At 44.1% G+C, this 24359-nt stretch overlaps 2 protein-coding genes and 1 pseudogene across 4 annotated transcripts in view; 2 read left to right on the forward strand and 1 right to left on the reverse strand.

The window, feature by feature from the left end:
* Positions 1-257: 257 nt before the first annotated feature.
* On the forward strand, positions 258-19379 carry SFT2D2 (SFT2 domain containing 2). Of its 2 annotated transcripts, NM_001265679.1 has the most exons (8): positions 318-400; positions 5637-5723; positions 5936-6021; positions 9211-9292; positions 10708-10743; positions 10831-10889; positions 13161-13190; positions 16450-16805. In NM_001265679.1, exons 1-8 carry the CDS (start codon positions 338-340, stop codon positions 16487-16489), a joined length of 483 nt encoding a protein of 160 aa, NP_001252608.1. In that variant the 5' UTR covers positions 318-337; the 3' UTR covers positions 16490-16805. The 2 variants fall into 2 exon arrangements, with proteins under 2 accessions (XP_077806626.1, NP_001252608.1); XM_077950500.1 differs by lacking the exon at positions 10708-10743 and having other exon boundaries at positions 258-400; positions 16450-19379.
* TBX19 (T-box transcription factor 19) overlaps positions 16450-24359 on the forward strand; it is a 70131-nt gene continuing 62221 nt past the window's right edge. Inside the window, exon 1 of one of the 2 annotated variants that reach the window (XM_015125090.3) lies at positions 16450-17127. The gene's annotated coding sequence lies outside the window, so the exon portion shown is untranslated. The remainder of the gene's footprint in view (positions 17128-24359) is intronic. The other variant, XM_077999464.1, reaches the window with a different exon arrangement.
* On the reverse strand, positions 19573-20981 carry LOC701975 (ankyrin repeat domain-containing protein 36B-like; annotated as a pseudogene).

The raw sequence follows: 24359 nt of genomic DNA on the forward strand, positions 1-24359 counted from the left end.
CAGCATTTGTCGACTGGATCAAGTAGGGCGAGGGAGCGCAGCCCGTTCGGGTTTGAAACTGCTCCGGACGCCCAATTAATGTTTGGCAGCGCCTGGTGATTTCAATCCCAGCCCCTCCGGCCCGACCCGCCTCCCGGGACAAAAACACAAGGGCGAAGGCAGGCGCGGGCGCGCGGGGCATGCCGGGCGCCCCCAGGTGGGCAGGTGCCTGGGCGGGGCGCGCCGCGGTTGGCGCCCGGGTGGCGGGGCGGCTGCCTAGTACCCGGAAGAGCCGTCAACTTCGCGAGGCGCAACAGGCTGCTGCAGAGGGGCTGGAGCCGGTGGGTACTGGGCCGCAATGGACAAGCTGAAGAAAGTGCTGAGCGGGCAGGACACGGAGGACCGGAGCGGCCTGTCCGAGGTGAGTGAGCCCGGGGCCCTCGGCCCCCTCTCGCCGCGCTCCCGCGCTACGTCCCCGGCCCGGGCCTGGGAAGCCTGCGAAGCCTGCGGGGACTCCCTGGAGTTTCTGGACTGTAGCTCTGCCCCTTCTCCTCCTCTTCTGTAGGGCTCCGCGAGGAGCCCTGGCACTGCACGGGGCAGTCGGCCGCGGCGTTCTTTTCTGCCCCGCGCCCCTTCAGCCCATTCTCCCTGACAGGGGGCGGCGCAGGAGGAAATCCCTGGCCCGAGCTGCGAGTGGGAGGGCGGGCGACCGGACTGTCGGCCCCGGCCGGGAAATGCGCTTTAGGGCCGGGTAGAGCTGGGGGCCCCGAGGTCCTGGCGGAAGGAGCCCTCGCTGGGTGGGTCGGAGCGCCAGACCCAGGCTGAGGTGTTGGGGTGGCGGTCCCCACCTCGCGACGGGGCTGGTGGCCGCGCCGCGAGCTCTGCCTTGGTTTTCTGCCCGGTTTAGGTTATAGGGTGTGACACTCCCTATACACTCCCTGTACACATTGCCTTGTGATTGAGGGGGAGAAACTGCCCCCCATCCCATGAGGACAGGGACCACATCTTGTGTCTCTGTGTCCACAGTGCCCACACCTAGACTCTAGACACCCAGCGCCTCAGGAGACTGCCTGCGTGTTGGTTTATTAGAAAAGCTTCCCCCCCCCCCCCCCCCGAGACAGAGCCTCACTCTGTTGTCCAGGCTGGAGTGCAGTGGTGCTATCTCGGCTCACTGCAGCCTCCGCCTCTTGGGTTCAAGCGATTCTTCCACCTCAGCCTCCCAAGTAACTGGGATTACAGACACCCGCCACCAAACCCGGCTTATTTTTGTGTTTTTATTAGATACGGGGTTTCACCATCTGGGCCAGGCTGTTCTCAAACTCCTGACCTCAAGTGATCCGTCCACCTCTGCCTCCCAAAGTGCTGGAATTCCAGGCATGAGCCACCGCGCCCGGCCTATTAGAAAAGTTTTAATCGTGCTGAAACCTGGCTGCTAATGTCCTATGTTGTAGAACCACACAGAATGCTGCATTTCTATTTGGGATGCTTTTAGCTTTTGTTTTCCTTTTTGGATGACAAAATAACGTTTCTCTTCACTCTTTGGCGTATTCTTTAGCCTCTGTTCCTCATCTGTGAAATGAGGATGTTAAGATGATATGGCTAACTGGAAACTAATCGGTGTTTCTTCTGGTTTCTCAGCAAGGTCTTCTTTCTCAGCAGGCTGCTTTCACCCACGTTTGTGGTTGCTGATTTTATTCGGTTTTGTTTTGTGTGATACTGGGACTTAAACTTTCTGCATGACATCTCAGAACGTAAAACTTGCCCTCTTAATCTTCACCTTGAGGGAGTAACTATGGGATCGAATGTTGGAGGCACTGAAGTTTAACTTTTTGACATTTCAGAACTAGTTGGTGGGTTCTTTTTAATTTGTTGCCTTTATTAATTGGTCAAGGCTCAGGAGTAATTTCACAGGTTCTTTTTTTTTTTTATTTCTAGTCTCTATTATGAATCTCAAGTGGAACCTCAGACCAGGCCTAAGAAAGGTCTGACTCGTAGGTAGCTGACCCTCATTATTTAAAGCTTTATTTCCATTGACTGTCAACAAGCCTTTATGAACAGTTGGTGCTTAAGAGGGAGACACTTTATCTCCCTGCAGACTCTTGGGGGGTGGAGTGTTGACAGTGGGACGATGCAGATATTATTGTCTCGAAAATCATCACGAAGCAGTGGGCTGACCCTCAACAGTGGATGACTAGTAAAGTTTGCAAACATAAATGCTGAGCTTGTTTTTAACCTAAAATGGTGAATGTCTGTGTTGGATACTGTGAGAAGGGCTTTAATGTGTTATGCTGAGGCATCTGTTGGACCTAATTTAAAAAGAATAGGTGCTTCGTTCTTGTTCTAAAATACTTTGATCAGTTTCCTCTTTCTGAGTGAGATTCTGTTTATAACATCATTGTATGGCACTTCCCAAGTCTTGAATTCCTGGGAAATGTTTTGTTGCCGACTGACTTCATCTTCCAGGCTGTTTCAGCTTAGTATTTACTGATTAGCTCAGAGCTTCCTTTAAAATATTAGTACTGATTTAATTGTCTAATATTTTTCATGGTTTGGGGGCTGGTAGAACTGGAGGATTCCATGGGGAAATTGCTGTTTTGTGTGGTAAGTTGAATTAGGCACTCTTAAAATCTCTTTAAGAGGTCACTAGAAGAGAGTGCTTTTTAAAACTCTTATTCCTTTAATGCAAACCATAAAGGTATGACTAGTTCTATTTCTCCTACCTCTCCTAGGTAGTTATAAAATTTGCATGGCAGTATCTAATTATAGCCCATGATGAATTTTGTGATGGATACCTCATCTTCATAAGTACACCTTAAGTCTGTAGTTTCAATGGGCTTCTTTCTGAAAGTATAGGTTTTATGTTTTTTTAATAAACGATTCTGGGGACAAGAAAGGTATGAGTAGTATCTGATTTTAAAGTGTGGAAATGAAGCAGTATTCCTTTCTCACCTTCTGGCTACCAATCCTGTTTTTCTGAACAATTCTTAGTATTACTTCTTCTTGGCAAGAGCCTCTCTTCTCTCCACATCGCAGAGTGAAAGGGACCTTTGTGAATAGCTGCCAGTCAGTCAGACTGCCCGGGAGCGCATTGCCTACACATTCTATCCAGGTACCATTTTAGCTACTCTAATTTCCAAAAACAATATGCTAGCACAGCTTCCAGCAGTCATGAATTTACAGACATTTTATGAGTTTGTTTTCATAATTTGGCCAAAAGAAGTGTATTGCCTTCACTGAGTCCAGTTAGAAGAAGTGGAACAACAGCTTCCTCCTTCCCTGACCGAGTGTGCATGTAAAAGAACTTGCAACCACATGTAATGGAAAAATACAGTGGTGAAATATGCCCCCCACCCCTTCCATTTTGGCAAACAGTAACATTTGGATGGATTCAGCTTGAGAGACTTGAATATGGAGTGTTACTTTCCTTTCTGAAGGTAGAAACCAGAAACACATTCTTGGCTGAACTGCTTCCTATTGTCAGTTATTTTGATTTTTATGAGGGCTGGAATCTCACTGTTCTGTTGAGGTTATTTAGCAATCTAGATGTCAAAGCCAATTCAGATTTCATTCTTAACCTTATGGTTTATCCTCTTAAAATAGAAAGGTTGAATCTTTTAAAATATCCCTGTTGATGACATGTAGTGCTCAGGGAACCATCCAGTCCAATCTTACTACCACTCTTCTTGCTGCAGACAAGCCAGTCCAGTCCTACTACCATGCTTCTTCCTATGAACAAGCCAGGACAATCCTACTACCGCTCTTCCTACAGACAAGCCAGGCCAATCCCACTACGCTTTTCTTTCTGTGAACAAGCCAGGCCAATCCCACTATCACTCTTCTTCCTATGAACAAGCCAGGCCAATTTTTCTTCCCACCTGCAGCTAGTTCTTTTCTCGCCTTGGCAAGGTAAGTTCTTTGGTTCTTGCATGAGTAGGAAGAGTGGTACCTTCTCATTTTAGGTACCACTCAAATGAGACTGGTGGGAGGTTAAATGCTTTAGTCAGAAGTAGCCTGACTAGATTGTCTGGGGCCTTTTAAAGCCTGGTACCAGAGCATCATCACATGGCTCATTTTGGAGTCCAGGGGGGTTTGGGAAACCAGACAGCTCCAGGAGAGGTTTACCTCAGCGTAAAACCAGGTGACTCATTTGTCAGGTCTTAACACTGGGCCCCTGCTACCTGTTATCATCCCTAATTTGTGCCTTCTGTGCAGGGTCATGGGCTCAGTTCCAATATGTATGAATGTATAACCTGACCTAAATACCTTTCTCCTGAGTGGAGATTAAGGTAGTCTTTGGCAATACGTGCCACACCTGAGGGAAGCCTCTCATCGTTCTTTTCAAGCTTCTGGTTTGACAGGAACTCTGGAGACATGGTTGAAAACAGATCCCTGAGCTGGGGGTAGTCAAGGCTGAGGGAGTTGCCAGGCTAATGACTCTTGACTCTCTGCCACTATCTACCTTCTTCCATCAGCCGGGTGGAAATATGGTAGGGAACTTTGACCGCATTGCTAGATGGAGACCATGCTGGCCGTACAAGGTGAGCCCTGTGTGGTGTTGGTCTCTCACTGGCAGCTGTCTTTGTCCAGCTTGGAACAGCTGTTCCCACTTGCATCAGGTGGACAGATGAGCAGGGTCACCAGTGCGGAGACTTTGTTGTCATTTTTTTCCGAGACAACAAGAGTTATATTCTTGTTGCCCAGGCTGGAGTACAATGTACAACCTCGGCTCACTGCAACCTCCACCTCCCAGGTTCAAGCAATTCTTCTGCCTCAGCCTCCCAAGTAGCTGGGATTACAGGCATGTACCACCACACCTGGCTAATTTTTTGTATTTTTAGTAGAGACAAAGTTTCACCATGTTGGTCAGGCTGCTCTCAAACTCCTGACCTCAGGTGATGTGCCCACCTTGGCCCCCCAAAGTGCTGGGATTACAGGCATGAGCCACTGTGCCCGGCTGTTGTCATTTTTGACATGGGAAAAGAACCATTGGGAGCTACTCACAGGCTCTCCTATTTCAATAGTGTTTTTGGAACTCCTGGCTTCTCCTGAACTTTGCTCCAGGGAGGGATTAATCATGATGGCAAAGAATCAGGATGAGCAGGACTGTCATTAATTAACCAGGATCTGTCTTGCACTTGGATGAGTTGACTGATGCTGGCACCCTGTAAGTACAACATCTGAACCAAGAGTAAATAATGCGGGTGAGAGTTGATGTAGGAGAGGATGAGCAGTGGAGCAGCTGCTTGAGTGCCGTCCCCTCATCTTTTCCTTATTTCCTGGGACCCTGCCTGGAAATGCCTTTCCAGGTGTGGTCCTCATCCTGTGTGGGTTGTGGGAAGGCTCTGGGCTACTCTAGGATTGGCTGTCTTGCCTTCCTGTTCATGAAATGAGTTGTGCTCAAGGCAAAGAGTTTCTGCCTCTGAAGATGTTCAGCGGGAGGCACAGCTGTTAGCTGCTGGAGAGGAGATTCATATCTGCATCATAACTTTACAGCTCTGATAAAGTCTGGATTCGATGACTCCCATCGCCTGAGTGTGTAGGATTCTGTGCTCCTTGCCTTCCCTAGTACAACTTAACACTTTCTAGATTTAATTTTGTGCTTGCTTTGTTTTTAGTAAATGTGTGTGTATATGTATTTTTTTTTTTTTCAATTTTAGGTTGTTGAGGCATCTTCATTAAGCTGGGGGACCAGGATAAAAGGCTTCATTGCGTGTTTTGCTATAGGAATTCTCTGCTCACTGCTGGTAAGGTTTCCCTCCCTCCTCTGTCTTTTCCTCCTACCCGTCTTTGCTATATATTCCCCTTTTGCCCTTCACTAAAATGCATGGATGAGAGGAGAGGGGAATCAGGGAGGTGGGGCGGGAAACGGCCTCCTCAGGGCTTCCTCAGTGAGCTCTGCTTGTGTGGCCAGGTGGGAGGGGTTGCTCATGTGCAAACGCTGTGCTTTAAATTCTAGGGTACTCTTCTGCTGTGGGTGCCCAGGAAGGGATTACACCTCTTCGCAGTGTTTTATACCTTTGGTAATATCGCATCAATTGGGAGGTAACTTTTTTAAAAATCCAATCTTAGCTAATCATTAATGGGAAAATGGATTTTGGTTGCCCTTGAGGGAGGTGAAAGAGGAGGCTCCAGTAGTTGTAAGGGATTTGGAGAGAAATGGTTAGATTATCTCACATTCATATCTTATTATTTGAAAACATTTTATCTCTTAGTTTGAAACACCTGGGAGAAAGCAGCAACTGTGTTGCCATTGTGATTTTACATGTTCAGGAACTGCAGCACAGAGCAGTTCAGTGATTTCTCCAGGGTTTACAACCCAGTCCTCCTGCTTGCTGTATTCTTATTGCTGTCAGAGATTGAGTTGATGGTTTTCAAAGGGCTCATCACTCCAGTGGCCATAAGGGAAACTCGTTTGTATTAAGTGTCAGACCTTCCCAGACCTGAGTAGCAGCTCATGTGGGCAGGGCATCTGAGCGCTTCCTGGAGGTGGGCAGCCCATTCTGCATGTTGTGAATGCACAGACTTTCCAGGTCGAGCTTTCACACTGATGCTTCAATCACACTGGTGCTAACAACTCCACCCTCTCCAACTGGGAGCCCTGGCCTAGCCTCTACCTGAATGACCTGCAGGAACCTGAACTCAGGCATCTTTTTTCCCCCTTTTCCCTTCCCTTGTGTCTCTGTAAATGGCTTCAGAGTCCTGGGGGTCCAAGTCTCCCCGCCATGATTGCTCACCAGGGCTTGATGTATCCCTCTCTTCCTGGCTCCTTCCTCTGTGTCTCCATGGCTGTTTGTGCTTCACTGACTGACTTGTGTGCTCAGTGGGTAAGCACTGATCACACTCTGTGCTGGGCTCAGAGGATACAAAGACAAGTCCAGTTTGGTCCCTGCCAGGCAGACATAGAACTCATGATATAACAAGATATGGAAAGAGATGCTCAAGGAGGGGCAGCTGACACGACCTGAGTCACGGAGGGCTTCCTAGAGAAGGTGGTATCTGAGCTCGTCTTAGCTTTGGCCTGTATCACCCTTACCTGAACAAGATGCCTCTGCGGGGTCTCTCTGTCTCCTCCATTGCCCCTCTCCAGGCCATTTTCCACTGAGCTGTAGAGCCATTCACTTATAACCCTACTTAGCCCCCGCGAGTGGCTCCCTGTTTTGTCTCTACAGATGAAGTCCAAATTCCTCAACATGCATACAGTTAAGCCTCTTTGAGATCTGGCTTCACCGCTGTCCCGTTCCCTACCCAGTGTGCTTCCCAGCCAGGCTGAACTTCTTGCATTTCCCAAAATGTCGTTGTGCCCTTGTTAGGTTGTTTTCTCCTTCTGGAATGCTGCCCTATCTGTAGCTGCCCTGGTTTGGTAGATACTTGCTCATTTGTTAAGACCTGGCCCAAAAGCCACCTCTTCTATGAAGCTTTTCCTGATTACCTCCTCCTCTCCAGAATTGATGACCTTTTCCTTTGGGCTCTCAGTATTCCATCTATATTTATGTGCCAGTGCAGGTAGCATTTTACTACACTGACTTGTTAGGTCTGTAAGCCACTTGATAAGGGCTGCACATGTATCTTATTTGTCCCCAGTTGTACCCAAACTTAGCTCTGAGTCTGGCTGGAAATGGGAGATGTTAATTAAATGATTGAGTGCATGATTCTGGCCACCTGCTTAAAGCTTAATTTATTGGTGCTTATGACAGTAAAATGCTGACCCTTAGAGATGTCTTTTGTTGCCTCTAAAGCTTTCTCCAATACTAACTTTTGGTGGGGGGTTGTTTTGGGCAGACAGTGTAAGTTACAATGTATAGTCTAGACTGAGCATAAATATATGGGTGTGTTGCTTAGTCCAGAAGAGCTCTTTAGCAAATTGCTATGGGCTGAATTCTTCATAGCACTGTGTAGGGAAATAATAAAGGGAGCAAATTGTTATTTTCAGGGCATTTGGGAGTTTGTGTCTTTGCCTGTAGTCTGTTATAGTTTTGTGTATATGCTGTGTTTAATTTTTAGGACCAGCCTTGACTGTTGCTTCTTATTCGGTGTAGGTTAAAGAACTGTTCTTTTAGTTGGGGCACTTGAGAGTGAAGCCTTGCAACTTAATGGCACTTCAAAGAGAGGAAGACTTATTGGCCAAGTGTGGTGGCTCACGCCAAGTTGATGTGTTAGACATGACAGTCTGCTTCATTTGTGATTACTCTTGCTAGCAATCTCTCATTCATACAGAAAGCATGCTGGGGACCAGGCGCAGTGGCTCACCCCTATAATCCCAGCACTTTGGGAGGCTGAGGTGGGTGGATCACGAGGTCAAGAGATCGAGACCATCCTGGCCAACATGATGAAACCTTGTCTCTACTAAAAATACAAAAATTAGCTGGATGTGGTGATGTGTGCCTATAGTCCCAGCTACTCTGGAGGCTGAGGCAGGAGAATCACTTGAACCCAGGAGGCGGAGGTTGCAGTGAGCCGAGATCACATCACTGCACTCCAGCCTGGCGACAGAGCAAGACTCCATCTCAAAACAAACAAACAAACAGACAAAAAACCCAAGCATGCTGGGACTGTCTTTTTAGAGGTTTGGAATCTAATAGCTATAGAGTCAAATACCAGCTCTTTGGTAGCTGTGTGATTTTCTCATCTCTAAAATAAGTGTAATACGTAACTCACAAAATTGTTGAGAAGAAATGAGGTAATACATGTAATATCTGGCATTTAGCAAACATTCAACAAATAACCCATGATGATATCATCATCATTAGAATTATTCCCTGAAGATTATGAAAGAAAATGAAATGCTCTGCTTTTTAACATAACCTACCTAAGCCTGTAAGGTATGGTTTTTCGTTAAACTTCCTGAGCCTTGTTTGTTTCCATGAGTAGGTATTGTCAGGGAGGCAAGGTAGCACCTCTCAAGGAGAAGGCTTATCTAACCTAGTGGTATGATATGAATCTACAGTCAAACCCACATGCGTTTACAACCTGGGTCTATCATTCCCTAGTTGGGTGGCCTTGGATAAAGTAACTCTGTGGGCTCTGTGTGGTAATTGTTCCTACTTTATGGGTTGGTTGGTGATGGATTAAATGAGAATGATGTACAAAAGGCCCTTCAGCACAGTGCCTTCTACAGAATAAGAGCTTTTCAAATGTTAGCTACTGTTGCCACAGGAAATCTTGGGGAGGCGACTCAGTGTGCCTAGTGCAGTTCTGTTCTGAACAGCTTGTGTGGGTGTGTTTGCCTTTTAGTACCATCTTCCTCATGGGACCAGTGAAACAGCTGAAGCGAATGTTTGAACCTACACGTTTGATTGCAACTATCATGGTGCTGGTAAGGTCTGCTTTTTAGCTGGACTTCTCAAATGGGAGTTTTTATTTCTGTTGTATAAGATTTTTTTCCTTTTAAACCTAAGGACCTCTTCTCTTTTTCCATTCAGCTTGACTTATTACCTTATTCCTATAACCATGTGGCAGAAGGGAACACTCTACCTAATGCCGCAATCCCCTCCTCCCCTACTTTGTGTTTCAGTGGGTGTCAAGGTGCTACCAGTTCTGAAAAGCACCTCTAGAGGGCATTGCTTGTCAGATTAGCCAGAGTGGTATGGTGGTAGTAAGGGAGCTCAGACACCTTCCTGGTGACTGTTGAAGCCACACACAGGCAGGGCTTAGAGGGAATAACTCAAACACAGGACTCATTCTCTAGGGTGGGTGTCCTGCCTTATAGAATGGCCTCTTTATTCCTCATTATCTGACTTGGAGACTTATTACTGTTTTTCGTCAGTCTCCCCAAAGTGGGAATGGCCTCCATATGGCCTGTCATCCTTGTACCCTGCTCTGACAACATTGTCTTCAGCTTTGTTATAGCTTCCTGTCCCATTGACCCCAAATGCCTCTCATTTTTGGCCTATTTTCTTCCCTGTGGTTGTCAAAATCATCCCAGACCTGCACTCTCTGGACTTTTATAACTATTACTACATTTGGAACTTGATGAACATACTTTTATTTTTAGTTTCATTTTGTAATCTCATTTATTCAAATAGGTGAGTTCTCAAAAGCTGTGACCACATTTACTATTTATTTAGTGTCCTTTTAGAGTATTGGGCACGATGCTGGACACAGAGAATGTTTAGGACATATTTGAGTAGTTACTGTTATAGAAGGATGGCGAGGAAAGGCATGGCTAACTGCTCTAGCACCAGTTGTCCTTGGCCAGCCTCAGATGTCCACGGCCTGGACAAGTCTCCTGTAGGAAGAGCTTTCTAAGAATGGCCTTAGGGAAAGTGTTAGGTGATAGGTAAACAAATAACTGGCATGCTGACTGTGAGATTGATATCTCATGTTAACCTTTGTCCTTGCATGTGCTTTCTGCTGCAGAGACTAGCATTCAGTAGGAGTTAAAATAGATTTGTGTTAAGCTTTCTTTAGTGCATTCGAATGAAAAGATGGATGGACGGATGAATGGGTGGGCCTGAAATGTGATTTGTTTGCTGGGCAGAGGTTCTGGGAAAACTTGAAAGTAAAAGAACGTCTTTCTCTTTTTAAGCTATGTGAATCTTTATTGGCTAGTTTGATTTCGTGGAAATTTTTAACTGTTCTGCCAAACATGGGTGCTCAGGTGGGTTAACTGCTTTGAGATGAAGGATGCATAAGTGTTGTGCGTTTGTCAAGAATAACAAGTTTTGAGGTTTTTTTTTTTTTTTTCTGCCATGTTATTGTCATTAATTAATGTTTCCTTTCTCCCTTTAGTTGTGTTTTGCACTTACCCTGTGTTCTGCCTTTTGGGTAAATGTATATTTTAATTTTTCTTAACCATTTTGGCTTTTGCCCCTTGTCTCACACTCTTCTATAACCATATTATTATTTTTCCAGTGGCATAACAAGGGACTTGCACTTATCTTCTGCATTTTGCAGTCTTTGGCACTGACGTGGTAAGTAACCTTTTAAACAATCCCCTCCCACATAGCCCACTGACTAATGTAGCCGAAGGAGATAAAACTCACATATTGTGGGTGGGAGAATTAAGAAAACACAGAAACTCTTTAATTTAAGGATTCTCATTGATGAAAGTGAAGTCAGGCTCCAGAGCAAATGCCCATCAACCCAGCCCACTGCCAATAGATGGCATTAGTGGTCTTGAGTGGTCACAGGAGGCTGCTTGCCTGCTGTGGCATTTTTGCTGAACTAATGGTTGATTTTTGAGATGCTACAAATATTATTAAACCACTCATGTCCGGTAAGTGCAAGGACAATAAAAGTATTATAAGGGATGTTAAAAAGGCTTGTGAGTCCAATAGAGGTTAACAAAAAAGGAAAGCGGTAAGAAAAATAATGAGTGTTACATTTGTGATAGAATGAATCATTTAACAGAAGGACAAAGAGTGAATTGTCAGCAGGAGATGAGGAACAGTCACTGACGAAATGGAAAAACGTGTGTCTGTGGGCTGTAAGATCTGCGTATGTGCTTAGAGGCCTGTTGACTTTTGGTAATTCAGCTGAAGAGCAGGAAATTGTAACTCCAGAGCCAAGCATAGTAAAAGGGACGCTGGAGACATTTTGTGAAACCATGAATGGGGCTGTAGGTTCTTGGTCCTTTCAAGCCTATACGACATCAGAGTGAGGGGGTGGTGACACACGTGGAATCTGTAGGTTCCAAGACATTCCTGTAGTTCTTTCAAAGTATATCAAGGGGTGGTATCTGCCAGAACAGTTTGAATATAGATGTGACTCACCTATTTTTGAAAAAAATGTTTGCTACAATGTAAAGAAAACAGGATTCTGGACATTTTAAAGTTCCCAAGAATTGGTTTAACTCCTATTTGGTAGAAATGAATCTTGAGACTGTAAGCTTAACTCCCATCCCTCCCTTTAGCAATTTTGGACTTTTGAATAAATATAGTTTCAAATTGCCTTTTGGAATTTACTGTGTTGATAAGTAATTGAGCTTCTGTACATGGGAAGTATAAGATATGGAGAAGGATGGTGGTGTTTGTGTGTGTGTGTGTGTGTGTGTTTAAATGCACATTTGAGTGGTAGACTGTTTATATTTTGATTTTCTTCTAGGGCAGAAATTGGTACCCATATACACACACCTTGCTTTGCTTGTAGACTGATTTTGAATCCAGTTTCAAAGGTTCAGCATTCACATGGGTTCAGCTGAACGGGGATATTCCCTTCAACACTGACACGTTCTGACTGTGTTTGCTTTTCTAAGGGCTGACCAGCTTACAGCCTGCCTGACACACAGTGCCTGGTTCTATAGAGTTCTGGAGCCTCTTCCTTGTATATGGTTCCCTTCTAAGCAAAAGGGCTGAGCTAACTGGGATTTACCAAGATACCTTTGGACATACTACATTTTCACCCACAGAGTAGTTGGTAGCATTTTTTTTTCTTCTTCTTTTTAATTCTCTTTTCTCTTCTTTTAAAATTATCCCAATTGGGTAGAAGTTAAATTCTGTTTAGAATTTATAAAATGTTAGGAGTTCAACTGTGCCAGGTATGGGTGGCTCACACTGTAATGCCAAGACTTTGGGAGGCTGAGGTGGGAGGATTGCTTGAAGCCAGGAGTTTGAGACTAGCCTGGACAGTGTAGCAAGACCTGGTCTTTGCAAAAAAAAAAAAAATTAAAAAATTAGCCGGGCATGGTGGCACATACTTAGTCCCAGCGATTCTGGAGGCTGAGGCAGGGGGATTGCTTGAGCCTCCTAAGCTTGAGCCTAGGAATTCAAGGCTGCAGTGAGGTATGATTGAGCCACTATATTCCAGCAGCCTAGGTGACAGAGCACGACCCTGTCTCAAAAAAAAGGGGGCGGTTCAACTATTCTGAGTTTCATTTGATACTTTTTCAGAATAGAGTTTCTGTGCCATCCGGGTATCTGAAATCTGACTTTTAGGCGATTGCTGCTAGCTCAAGGTTCTAGCAGTACTGCAGTGAGGCTGAGGTCATAGGGGTTATCGCCACATGAACCTTTTGCCCTTCTTCTGTGGCTACCTGTCTGTACATAGCCATAGTGTGTGTGTTTGGGTACACATACATGTATATGCGTGGGCCTTTGTGTGCACATGCTCACCCCCCAGGCTGAGGATGGGAGAGGGTCTGGATAAATCGATGCAGGTACTCTTAAAGCTCAAAAGCCCATTCCGCTGGATAATCTGCTACTCCCTTCATCTCATTTGACCCTTTGTTTTGTTTTTCATTATAGGTATAGCCTTTCCTTCATACCATTTGCAAGGTAAGACTGTGTATTTGGAAATACGATTTCTGTCATTCATTTTAATTTAGAGTCTGCTTTCAGAGAGTACATCTTATTTTATTTATCTTAACTGACGTCTTTTGAGCCAAGTAGACAAATACTATACATCTCATTTAAGTAAGTTTAAGGTCACTACACCACCCACTCTAATTATACAATTAATGATGGATATTACCCAGGTACATCAATTTCCGATGCTGTGAACATTCTACTCTTATATATAGTGCATATATGCACATTGTTACTCTTTTAACCTGTAGCTTTGAGTAGGGTTTTTTTTTTTTGTTTTTGTTTTTTTTTTTAAATAAAGGTGAATGTCATTTAATATCACTGAGTAAGATATGGAGGGATCTCAATTCGTGCTTCTTGCAATATCCCACTGCTGGAAAAGTTTCACAAGAGTTTATAAATGGAGAGTAAGCAGTACCAGGGCTTCCTAACTAGCAGTGTGACCTCGAGCAACTCTCTTGACCCCTCTGGCCTCAAAGCATTGATAAGTAGACTGAGTTGGTCTAGATCATCTCCAGAGCCCTCTTTTAGCTCTGAAATTCTAATACTCCAAAGCTCTTTAAGCACTTTCAGTTATGACCCTCTCAAAGTTAGCCGCGTGATCTTTGCCTCTGACTTTGGTGCAGTGGCTCACGCCTGTAATCCCAGCACTTTGGGAGGCCAAGACGGGCAGATCACGCGGTCAGGAGATCGAGACCATGCTGGCTAACACGGTGAAACCTCGTCTCTACTGAAAATATAAAAAATTAGCGGGGCGTGGTGGCGGGCGCCTGTAGTCCCAGCTACTCGGGAGGCTGAGGCTGGAGAATGGTGTGAACCTGGGAGGTGGAGCTTGCAGTGAGCCGAGATCATGCCACTGCACTCCAGCCTGGGTGACAGAGCAAGACTCTGTCTCAAAAAAAAAAAAAAAAACAAGCTGTACTGAGGAAATGAAAAATTATGCATGACTTGGGAAGGAGGAAGAGCAATCTTATGTCTTAACAAATTCCAAGACTGTTGCTGACAGTGATTTGAAAGTGCTGAGGAGTGATTGATTGGATGCGAAGTTAAGCCTTTCAAGTGAAAGGTAGCTGAGTGGCTTCACTGATAAATTCTAGGAGGGTAGCAGTTATGAAATACTCCATGCAGACCTGGCTGGTTTTGGGGCCTGGTGGCTTTTCTGAGAAGAATATGGGCAGGGATGTCCCGGGAAGCTAGATTTTTATGTGAAGTAAGCCAGAGTCCATCATAACTGAGGATCCAATGAGATACTGATCAGCCTGCCAACATTTGAATATTTCTTGGTCCCTGAACCAGCTACATAATTTTCAGGGTCCAGTGCAAAATAAAAATGTGAGCTTCTTGTTCAAAAATCATAGGCCGAGCGCGGTGGCTCACTCCTGTAATCCCAGCACTTTGGGAGGCTGAGGCGGGTGAATCACCTGAGGTCAGGAGTTCAAGACCAGCTTGACCAACATGGTGAAATCCTGTCTCTACTAAAAATACCAAAATTAGCCGGGCGTGGTGGTCCGCATCTGTAATCCCAGCTACTCAGGAGGCTGAGGCAGGAGAATCTCTTGAACCTGGGAGGCGGAGGTTGTAGTGAGCTGAGATTACACAATTGCACTCCAGCCTGGGCAACTGAGCGAGACTCTGTCTCACAAAAAAAAAAAAAAAAAAAAAAAGATTATGAATTTCAAGATGGCAACATCATCAAATCAAGGCATGAAACCCAATGTGAACCCTTCTAAGTATGGGGCCAATGCAGTTGCACAGGTCTCATTCGTGAAACTTGCTTGGAGTCATTCATCAGAGCTTCAGACTTGATCTGGATTGGCATGTATAAAATTTATGTACAAGTGATTGATAGAATGATGGAATTTTATTTGAGATAGTGAGTTTCATGTGCTGATCAAATGAATTACTCCTCTAGTAGGGAGGGAATCACAGAGCTAGATCCCACCCTTCTATTTTTTTTTTTTTTTGAGATGGAGTCCTACTCTATGGCCCAGGTTGGAGTGCAGTGACCTGACCTCAGCTCACCTCAGTCTCCAACCTCCCGGGTTCAAGCTATTCTCCTGCCTCAGCCTCCATGCGCACGCCACCACTCCAGGCTCATTTTTTGTATTTTTAGTAGAGACGGGGTTTCACCATGTTGACCAGGCTGGTCTCGAACTCCTGACCTCAAGTCATCAGCCCGCCTCGGCCTCCCAAAATGCTGGGTTTACAGGCGTGAACCACCATGCCTGGCCCCACCCTTCTATTTGTAAGTTCCCCTAGAATAGCTTTTCCCATGGTGTTCCACAGAAATAGTGTTTCTGTGGAAGAAAAGAGTTCTATGATCAAGTAATCTGAGAAACAGGTTAAGCAAAATTAGGTAAGTTCCTCTTTGCCTGGCTTGCTAGATCCTTCCATATGCTATGTGTATTGTGAGCTGCCATGAGGGGGACTTATGTGGCCATAAAACCCTTCTTGTGCAGAGACTCTTCTGGGACTACAGTGCAGAGTGTATCTCAAGAAATGCTGCCCTGGAATCATCTTGATATTAAATGCAGTGTCTACTCATGGAAATGCATCCATTCCCCTCTCCCTCCCTTATGTGACTCCCAGTGTCCTTAGTGCAGCACAGTTGAGAACGTGGAACAGAACTGGGGTGTGAGAAGCCTAGTGCCACATTGCACAGTGTGGTGTGGTGGTGGAAATGGAGGTGCTTGCTTGGGTAGAATAGTAATTTCTTGAAGACCAACTCTTCCTTGCACCCTCTACACTGAATTCCAAGCAGTATATATCTGTGATAAGGCTAATATAGCATATTAATAAGTGCTCAGAACCCATAGTGGGCTCCCTTCTGCTGCCTGCTTAGAATGAAGAAAGGTCCCAGTTAATATTTAATGCTCTCAGTGCATTCTGTGATTTTGGCCGATACTGAAGTGCAGCAGTCCTGACTGACTTCTTAGTTTCTGATAGTCTATATTATCTTTTTCTCTGATTATGATGACTATTCCCATAATCAGACTGGGGGGTAAGTGGGGACATCCCCTCTTACAGATGAGGAATTTGGAACTCAAACAGGACAAGGAACTTTCCCAGGATAGTACTACTAATAAATGTTGAAGCTGCAGTTTGATGCTGTGTAGGTCTGATCTTTCAATCTAGGTGCTTTCTACTCTGCAGCTTCCACTTTGGGTGCCCTCTAAAGTGCCTTTGGGGTGACGATGTCCCACTCATCTTTGTGTCTTTTCTTTCCTAGGGATGCTGTGAAGAAATGTTTTGCCGTGTGTCTTGCATAATTCATGGCCAGTTTTGCGAAGCTTTGGAAGGCACTATGGACAGAAGCTGGTGGACAGTTTTGTAACTATCTTCGAAACCTCTGTCTTACAGACATGTGCCTTTTATCTTGCAGCAATGTGTTGCTTGTGATTCGAACATCTGAGTGTTACTTTTGGAAGCAACAATACATTCTCGAACCTGAATGTCAGTAGCACAGGATGAGAAGTGGGTTCTATATCTTGCGGAATGGAATCTTCCTCACGTACCTGTTTCCTCTCTGGATGTTGTCCCACTGAATTCCCATGAATACAAACCTGTTCAGCAGCAGCAGATAACCCTTGGGTGCAAGTGATTCCCAGGTGGCAAAAGGCAGCCCCATCAGAGATCACAGGGGAGCAACAGTAAGGGACAGAGTTTTGGGGTCCAGTTGTCCCTCTGTGGAAACCATCACCACTGTCCTGCATAGAGTGAGTCTGCTTCTCCTCTGGCATCTAAGAACAAGTGACTCTGCTTTACACAAGCCCCTGAAGAGCCTGGCCGTGGAGTGAGGTAGAAAAGAAGCACTTTTTGGTGGTGTATGCTGTTTCGGAATTTGAATCTAAGCATTCTTGGTGTTCTGATTCTACGCCTGACTGTGGAATGTATTTTCTGACATTAGGTGAAGGCTCTTTTCTCTTGGGTTTTATTTGCCATCCCTCCCTCCCTCTCCCTACATATCTTTCTTCATGACCTCCTGGCACTAGATGGGGAAAGAACAGAGCAGCAGCAGAAAACACTGCTATTTCTTTTTGGACAAGAGCCCATAAGAGGTGAAAAATCCTGCTGTTCTCAGCTATATTTTTTTTCTTCATTATTTATAAATGTTTGCTTTTAAACTGATTTTATTTTCTGTTCTCCCCTGGCGTTGGGCCAGGGGAGAGTGGGGTGGGAAGACAGATCCCTGCTGTGCGGCCAACAGGAAGTAGGCACGCCTGCCCAGTGACCTTTAAATAGTCCTGGTGTTTGCACTCAGCCTGTGCTGGGGACACTGGGGAGGATTCCATAAACTGCAGGTGGTCTCTTATCAGCCTGATATCTAACCTACAAAGTGCTTTTGTGTCCATGATCTTACCTGGTTCTTATGGACAGCCTTGTAAGGAAGCAGGGATTGTTATCCCACTGTTCAGTCAAGGGAATCAAGGCCCACATTGGTTTTTGGGTCCACCCAAAGCCACAGCTTCAGCCTCCTTCATGACCCAGAGTTTTCTGGCCTGTTTCTGGTTGTGCCTCCTGTAACTGCCTATGACTGTTTTCCCCATTTTCATCAGCCAAGCCTTCTCCTACCTGGCTGTCCCTGCCCATCTCTTTTGGAAGCTTCTTCCTGGATCTGTAGGATGTTCACTGTCCCTTGTGTTCCCTGTCAGCTCCTCCTTGTTGCCTGACCACCATTAGTACCCTGTCTTGTCAGCCAGTGTTCCTGGCCCTCCAGGACCTCCAGAGTCATCCTACAAATTACATTTATCTGGATTGCCTTTCTGCTCTTTGCACAGGGCCAACTGGTCCACTAGGGCTCCTCCTCTGTCACCACTAAACTGAAGGAAGTGACCTGATGGTTGTCTTCTTGCTTGTGGCTAATTGCTGAACCTTTCTTTGTCCTACTGTGGCTAAGAACTCAGACTGACTGGTCTTTTTTTATCTTTTCTTTTTGAGATGGAGTCTCACTCTGTCACCCAGGCTTGAGTGCAGTGGCGTGATCTCGGCTCACTGCAACCTCTGCCTCCTGGGTTCAAGCAATTCTCCTGCCTTAGCCTCCCAAGTAGCTGGGATTACAGGTGCCTGCCACCATGCCTGTGCTAATATTTGTGTTTTTAGTGGAGACAGGGTTTCCCCATGTTGGCCAAGCTGGTCTGAAATGCCTGACCTCAGGTGATCCACCCGCCTCGACCTCCCAAAGTGCTGGGATTACAGGTGTGAGCCACTGTGCCCTGCCAGTCTTGTCTTCTGAGGCTGGGGAGCTGACGGGGCCAGAGAGAGGAGCTAGTCTTCCCAGGTTCTTTCTAGGCTATTGACAGCATCCAGTCATCTGCTCAGATCCCTAACCTGTCCTCAGCCAGGAAGGGAAATTTTATGCTACCCCTTTGGCTTCTGTGGGATTCTTTCACATCCCAGGTGCCTCTTGGAGACAGATCTCAGAAGGGCTGTGGTGTCAGAAGGGGCATGGAAGAGGTCAGGAGTGCTCATGGTTCCTTTTCTTTAGAACTGATACGAGGCTTGGCTAATCACTGTGAGCTCCAGCAGCTCCAGCAACCTGGAATAAGACACCTAGAAGGCTCACCCCTCCATCTCCATGTCCTTTTTTTTTTTTTTTTTTTTTTTAGATTGAACAACCATTCTTTATTTAAAAAATAATCTCAGCAAACTAGGGATACAAGAGAATTTCCTTAACCTATTGAAGGGCATCTTTAAAATATCTTCTGCTAACATCCTTTGTAATGATGAAAGGCTGAATGTTCTCCCCTAAGATTGAGAATAAGAGAGGTCAACTCTTACCACTTATATTCAACATTGTACTGGAAATTCTAGCCACTGCAATCATGTTTTAATTGGGAGTTGGGGGAAAGAGGGTGGGAAGGAGAAAAATAAAAGGCCTTTAGATTGAAAATAAATAAGTAAAACTGTCTATTCACAGATATTATCATCTATGTAGAAAACCAAATAAAATCCATTACCAGGTTACTGAAACCAGCAAGTGAGTTTTGCGACACTGCAGGATATATAATCGATACACAAAAATCAATTATGTTTCTCTGTTAGAAGAATTAGGAATTGAAAATTTAAAAATAATACTATTTACAATAGCATTAAAATATAAAATTCTTGGGAATAAACCTGACAAACTATATGGAATATCTGTACACTGATAACTAAAAAGCATTGCTAAGAAAAATTAAAGAAGACTTAAGTAAGTATCTTGTTCATAGGTTGAGAGACTCAACATTGTTGATGTTAATTCTTTCCTATATTAATCTATAGATATAGTGCAGTCCCCATCCAAAGCCAAGCAGGCGTTTTTGTTTGTTTGTTTGTTTTGTTTTTTGTGGAAATTAAAAACTGGTTATAAGAGTCACGTGGCATGCAGATAATCTAGAAGATCCACAGTAACTCTCCTGCTGTGTAGCTGGTAGGTCATGGACCTGTCCGTGGCCTGCAGGTTGGGGACCTCTGCTGTAGAGGATCCAGATTTAAATTCAGAATAAGCTTCATCTGTTTCTGTAGTTTCATTTTCTTTCAACAACTGCTGCATTGAACTTCGCAGGATTTTCTGAAGCTGCTCAATTTGGCCATCTTGCTTTTTAATTGTATTTCTTAACATGGAATTTTCTGTTTGGAGCTTTTGTATGTGGCCTTGCGTCTCCTTAGTACATCTCATAGTTGCTGTAAGTTGATACTGTTTTTCTTGAAATTGAATTCTCGTCTGGCCTAATTTCTTCCTTGAATCTTGCATCTCACTTCCTCAACGGATGCAGTGTTTCAATGAAGCATCCAGCGAAGCTTTTGTTGATTGTTTAGGACATCACCCTGTTTTTGTTGAAGTTGTCTCACAACTACTTCTCTTTCTGCTTTCTCTCTTTCATATTGACATTGTTTTTCTTTCAAATGATTAACTTTATTGATCATCCTCTTACTCTTCTAGCAAAAGACTGTGCTTTATGCACTCAGCCTGAAGATTTTGTACTGTAGCATCACATTTGGCTTGAATATCAATTACTGTTTTTTCTTGATTGTCAGCTTTGTTGTGAACATCATCCAGTTGCTGTTGAAGCAACATAGTTTGTCTTTGTAGTTGACATAATCTTACTTGCTTTTCTGTGCATTTTTCTACTTTATCTTGGCCATTTGTGTACATTTTTTCAATGTCCTTCATTTGACACTGTTTGGTTTAGCTCTCTTTGTATGTGTTCAAAAACCAAAGCCTTTTCTTTCAGAGCCTCTCGTGTAATGGAGCTCAGTTTTGAGGCCCCTGAACTTACTCTTAGCTTTAGAAAGTTGTTGAGAATCAGAACATGAGAATTCAAATTTTCCTGTAAATGACACAATTTCTCTACCGTGCCCTGGAAATCAAGCTCTTGGTCTCTTTCTGTTGAGTGACTTTGATCATGATCACGTAGAGCAGCATTCAGTCTACGATGGTATGATTTCATTTCGTCAGTCTTTGCCTGCTTTGTTTTTCCTTCTCCAGTTTGGAACAGAGCATTGTGTTCTCATCTGTCAGAGCAGTAAGCTGTCCACTATAATGGGCTATCGCTTTTGTTGATGTTTCCCCATTCTGTTTTAGAGCCTTTTGAGGTCTTCATGCTTTCTTTTTATAATTTCAATGTCTTTTAGGTATTTCTTTTCCAGGATTTGATTTTTTATTGTGTCTATTTCCAGCCTGAGCCTGGCAATTTCATTTTACATCAAGTGGTTTTTATGCAACAGGTCTTCTTTTTCATGACTATCAGAAATCTCAAACTGCAGAGTTCTTGTTCCCATTCAAGTTTTTGATACTCTGTGATATTATTTCTTTTTTTTCAGATAGTCTTGTAGTATACTAGTCTTTTTCATTTTTTGAATTTTTGCTGTAAGTCACTCACAGTGATTATCTTTAAGTTCTGTTGATCTTTTACATAAACTGCATTTTAAATTTTAGTCTTTTTTTATATGAGATTCTGGAAATTATTTTTTATTATACTTTAAGTTCTGGGGTACATGTGCAGGACATGCGGGTTTGTTACATAGATATACATGTAATGCTATCCCTCCCCTAGCCCCCCATCCCCCAACAGGCCCCGGTGTGTGATGTTCCCCTCCTTTTTCCATGTGTTCTCGTTGTTCAACTCCCACTTATGAGTGAGAACGTGCGGTGTTTGGTTTTCTGTTCTTGCGATAGTTTGCTGAGAATGATGGTTTCCAGCTTCATCCATGTCCCTACAAAGGACATGAACTCGTCCTTTTTTATGGCTGCATACTATTCCATGGTGTATATATGCCACATTTTCTTTATCCAATCTATCATTAATGGACATTTGGGTTGGTTCCAAGTCTTTGCTGTTGTGAACAGTGCTGCAGTTTGCATGTGTCATAGTAGAATGATTTATAACCCTTTGGGTATATACCCAGTAATGGGATCTCTGGGTCAAATGGTATTTCTAGTTCTAGATCCTTGAGGACTCACCACACTCTTCCACAATGGTTGAACTAATTTACACTCCCACTAACAGTGTAAAAGCATTCCTATTTCTTCACATCCTCTCCAGCATCTGTTGTTTCCTGACTTTTTAATGATTGCCCTTCTAACTGGCATGAGATGGTATCTCATTGTGGTTTTGATTTGCATTTCCCTAATGACCAGTGATGATCATTTTTTCATGTGTTTGTTGGTCACATAAATGTCTTCTTTTGAGAAGTGTCTTTCATATCCTTCGCCCACTTTTTGATGGGGTTATTTGTTTTTTTCTTATAAATTTGTTTAAGTTCTATGTAGATTCTAGAGATTAGCCGTTTGTCAGATGGATAGATTGCAAAATTTTCTCCCATTCTGTAGGTTGCCTGTTCATTCTGATGATAGTTTCATTTGTTGTGCAGAAGCTCTTTAGTTTAATGAGATCCCATTTGTCTATTTTGGCTTTTGTTGCCATTGCTTTTGGTGTTTTAGTCATGAAGTCTTTGCTCATGCCTATGTCCTGAATGATATTGCCTAGGTTTTCTTCTAGGGTTTTTTTGGGTCTTACATTTAAGATTTCCTCTTTTCCTAATTGAATACCCTTTATTTCGTTCTCTTGCCTGATTGCCCTGGCCAGAACTTATAATACTATGTTGAATAGGAGTGATGAGAGAGGGCATCCTTGTCTTGTGCTGGTTTTCAAAGGGAATGCTTCCAGTTTTTGCCCATTCAGTATGACATTGGCTGTGGGTTTGTCATAAACAGCTCTTATTATTTTGAGATATGTTCCATCAATACCTAGTTTATTAAGAGTTTTTAGCATGAAGGGCTGTTGAATTTTGTTGAATGCTTTTCTGCATCTATTGAGTTAGGGAGGATTCCCTGTTTTTCTATCGTTTGGAATAGTTTCAGAAGGAATGCTACTAGCTCCTCTTTGTACCTCTGGTAGAATTCGGCTGTGAATCCGTCTGGTCTTGGACTTTTTTTTGGTTGGTAGGCTATTACTGCCTCAATTTCAGAACTTGTTATTGGCCTATTCCGGGATTTGACTTCTTCCTGGTTTAGTGTTGGGAGGGTGTATGTGGCCAGGAATTTATCCATTTCTTCTAGATTTTCTACTTTATTTGCATAGAGGTGTTTATAGTATTCTCTGATGGTTTGTATTTCTGTGGGATAGGTGGTGATATTCCCTTTACCATTTTTTATTGTGCCTATTTTATTCTTCTCTCTTTTCTTCTTTATTAGTCTGACTAGCGGTCTATCTATTTTGTTGATCTTTTAAAAAACCAGCTCCTGGGTTCATTGGTTTTTTGAATGGGTTTTCGTGGTCTCTATCTCCTTCAGTTCTGCTGTGATCTTAGTTATTTCTTCTCTTCTGCTAGCTTTTGAATTTGTTTGCTCTTGCTTCTCTAGTTCTTTTAATTGTGATGTTAGGGTGTCGATTTTAGATCTTTCCTGCTTTCTCTTGTGGGCATTTAGTGCTGTAAATTTCCCTCTACACACTGCTTTAATTTTGAAACGGAGTCTCCCTCAGTTTTCCAGGCTGGAGTGCGGTGGCGTGATCTCAGCTCACTGCAACCTCTGCCTTCCGGGTTCAAGCGATTCTCGTGCCTCAGCCTCCCAAGTAGCTGGGACTACAGGCATGTGCCACCACACCCAGCTAATTTTTGTATTTTTAGTAGAAATGGGGTTTCACCATGTTGTCCAGACTGGTCTCGAACTCCTGGTCTCAAATGATCTGCCTGCCTTGGCTTCCCAAAGTGCTGGGATTACAGGCGTGAGCCACCGCGCCCAGCCCCATGTCTTTTTTAATCCCTGGATTGACTTTGTGGGACATGAGGCCAGGGTACTAAGATGTCACCAGGGCTTTATAGGCTTTATAGCATAATAGTAGTGAATGTAGTCTTTGAAGTCAGTTGCATCTGGGTGTGAGCTAGGACTAATCATATACTAGTTGTGTCATATTGAACAAGTTACCTAACCTCTGGTTCCTCAGTTTGTTGATCTGTTTAAAAATTGTGGGAATAACAATTCCTGCTGGGTCATTGCAAGATGTCAGTAAGACACGTCAAGTGCTTAGAATAGGGCTTGGCATAAGTAGAGCCTCAGTAGGGTAGGTGTTACTTAATCCCAGAAATAACTGGCAACTTTGGAAGGTGAGAGTGAATGTCTCTAATCATTAGTTTATCTAACAAATACTTATCTAGTACGATGTGCCTGGCCCTGTGGACACTGCCATGTTTTTTCTCATTCAGTATTCACAGCGACTGCCCAGTGAATGGTATTGCCTCCATCCTCTGAGAGGGTAAAGAGCCTATCCCAGACCCCACCAGTGGAGGCGTCAGGGAGGGGTTCTTGGCAGGAGATGGGCCTTGTAGAAAGGCTTCTGCTTTGCTTTCACTCACTGCCTGTGGCCAGTTTGCTCAGACAGCTCCTGTCAGGACACCATAAGCAGCTTTTGCATGACCCTGCCTCCCAGGGTTTTCCTTAAGTTGCCTTGTTCTTTAGTTGTTTCCCTACTTGTTTTTGTTAGACTGTGGGAGGAAGAAATCCATTTCAAATCTGCTGAAACCTGTTACCAAGCAACAGCAGTGGTTAAAAGCAACCTGATGAGTGAGTAAAGAATTAGGGTTTCAGACCTGTGGTTAATAATGGTCTCTATCTCCCTGCTGACCTGCATTCCCTTCCCTTCTGTTCACTGCTGGGTG

The sequence above is a fragment of the Macaca mulatta genome, chromosome 1 (genome assembly GCF_049350105.2).
Source record: "Macaca mulatta isolate MMU2019108-1 chromosome 1, T2T-MMU8v2.0, whole genome shotgun sequence".
Classification (NCBI taxonomy): domain Eukaryota; kingdom Metazoa; phylum Chordata; class Mammalia; order Primates; family Cercopithecidae; genus Macaca; species Macaca mulatta.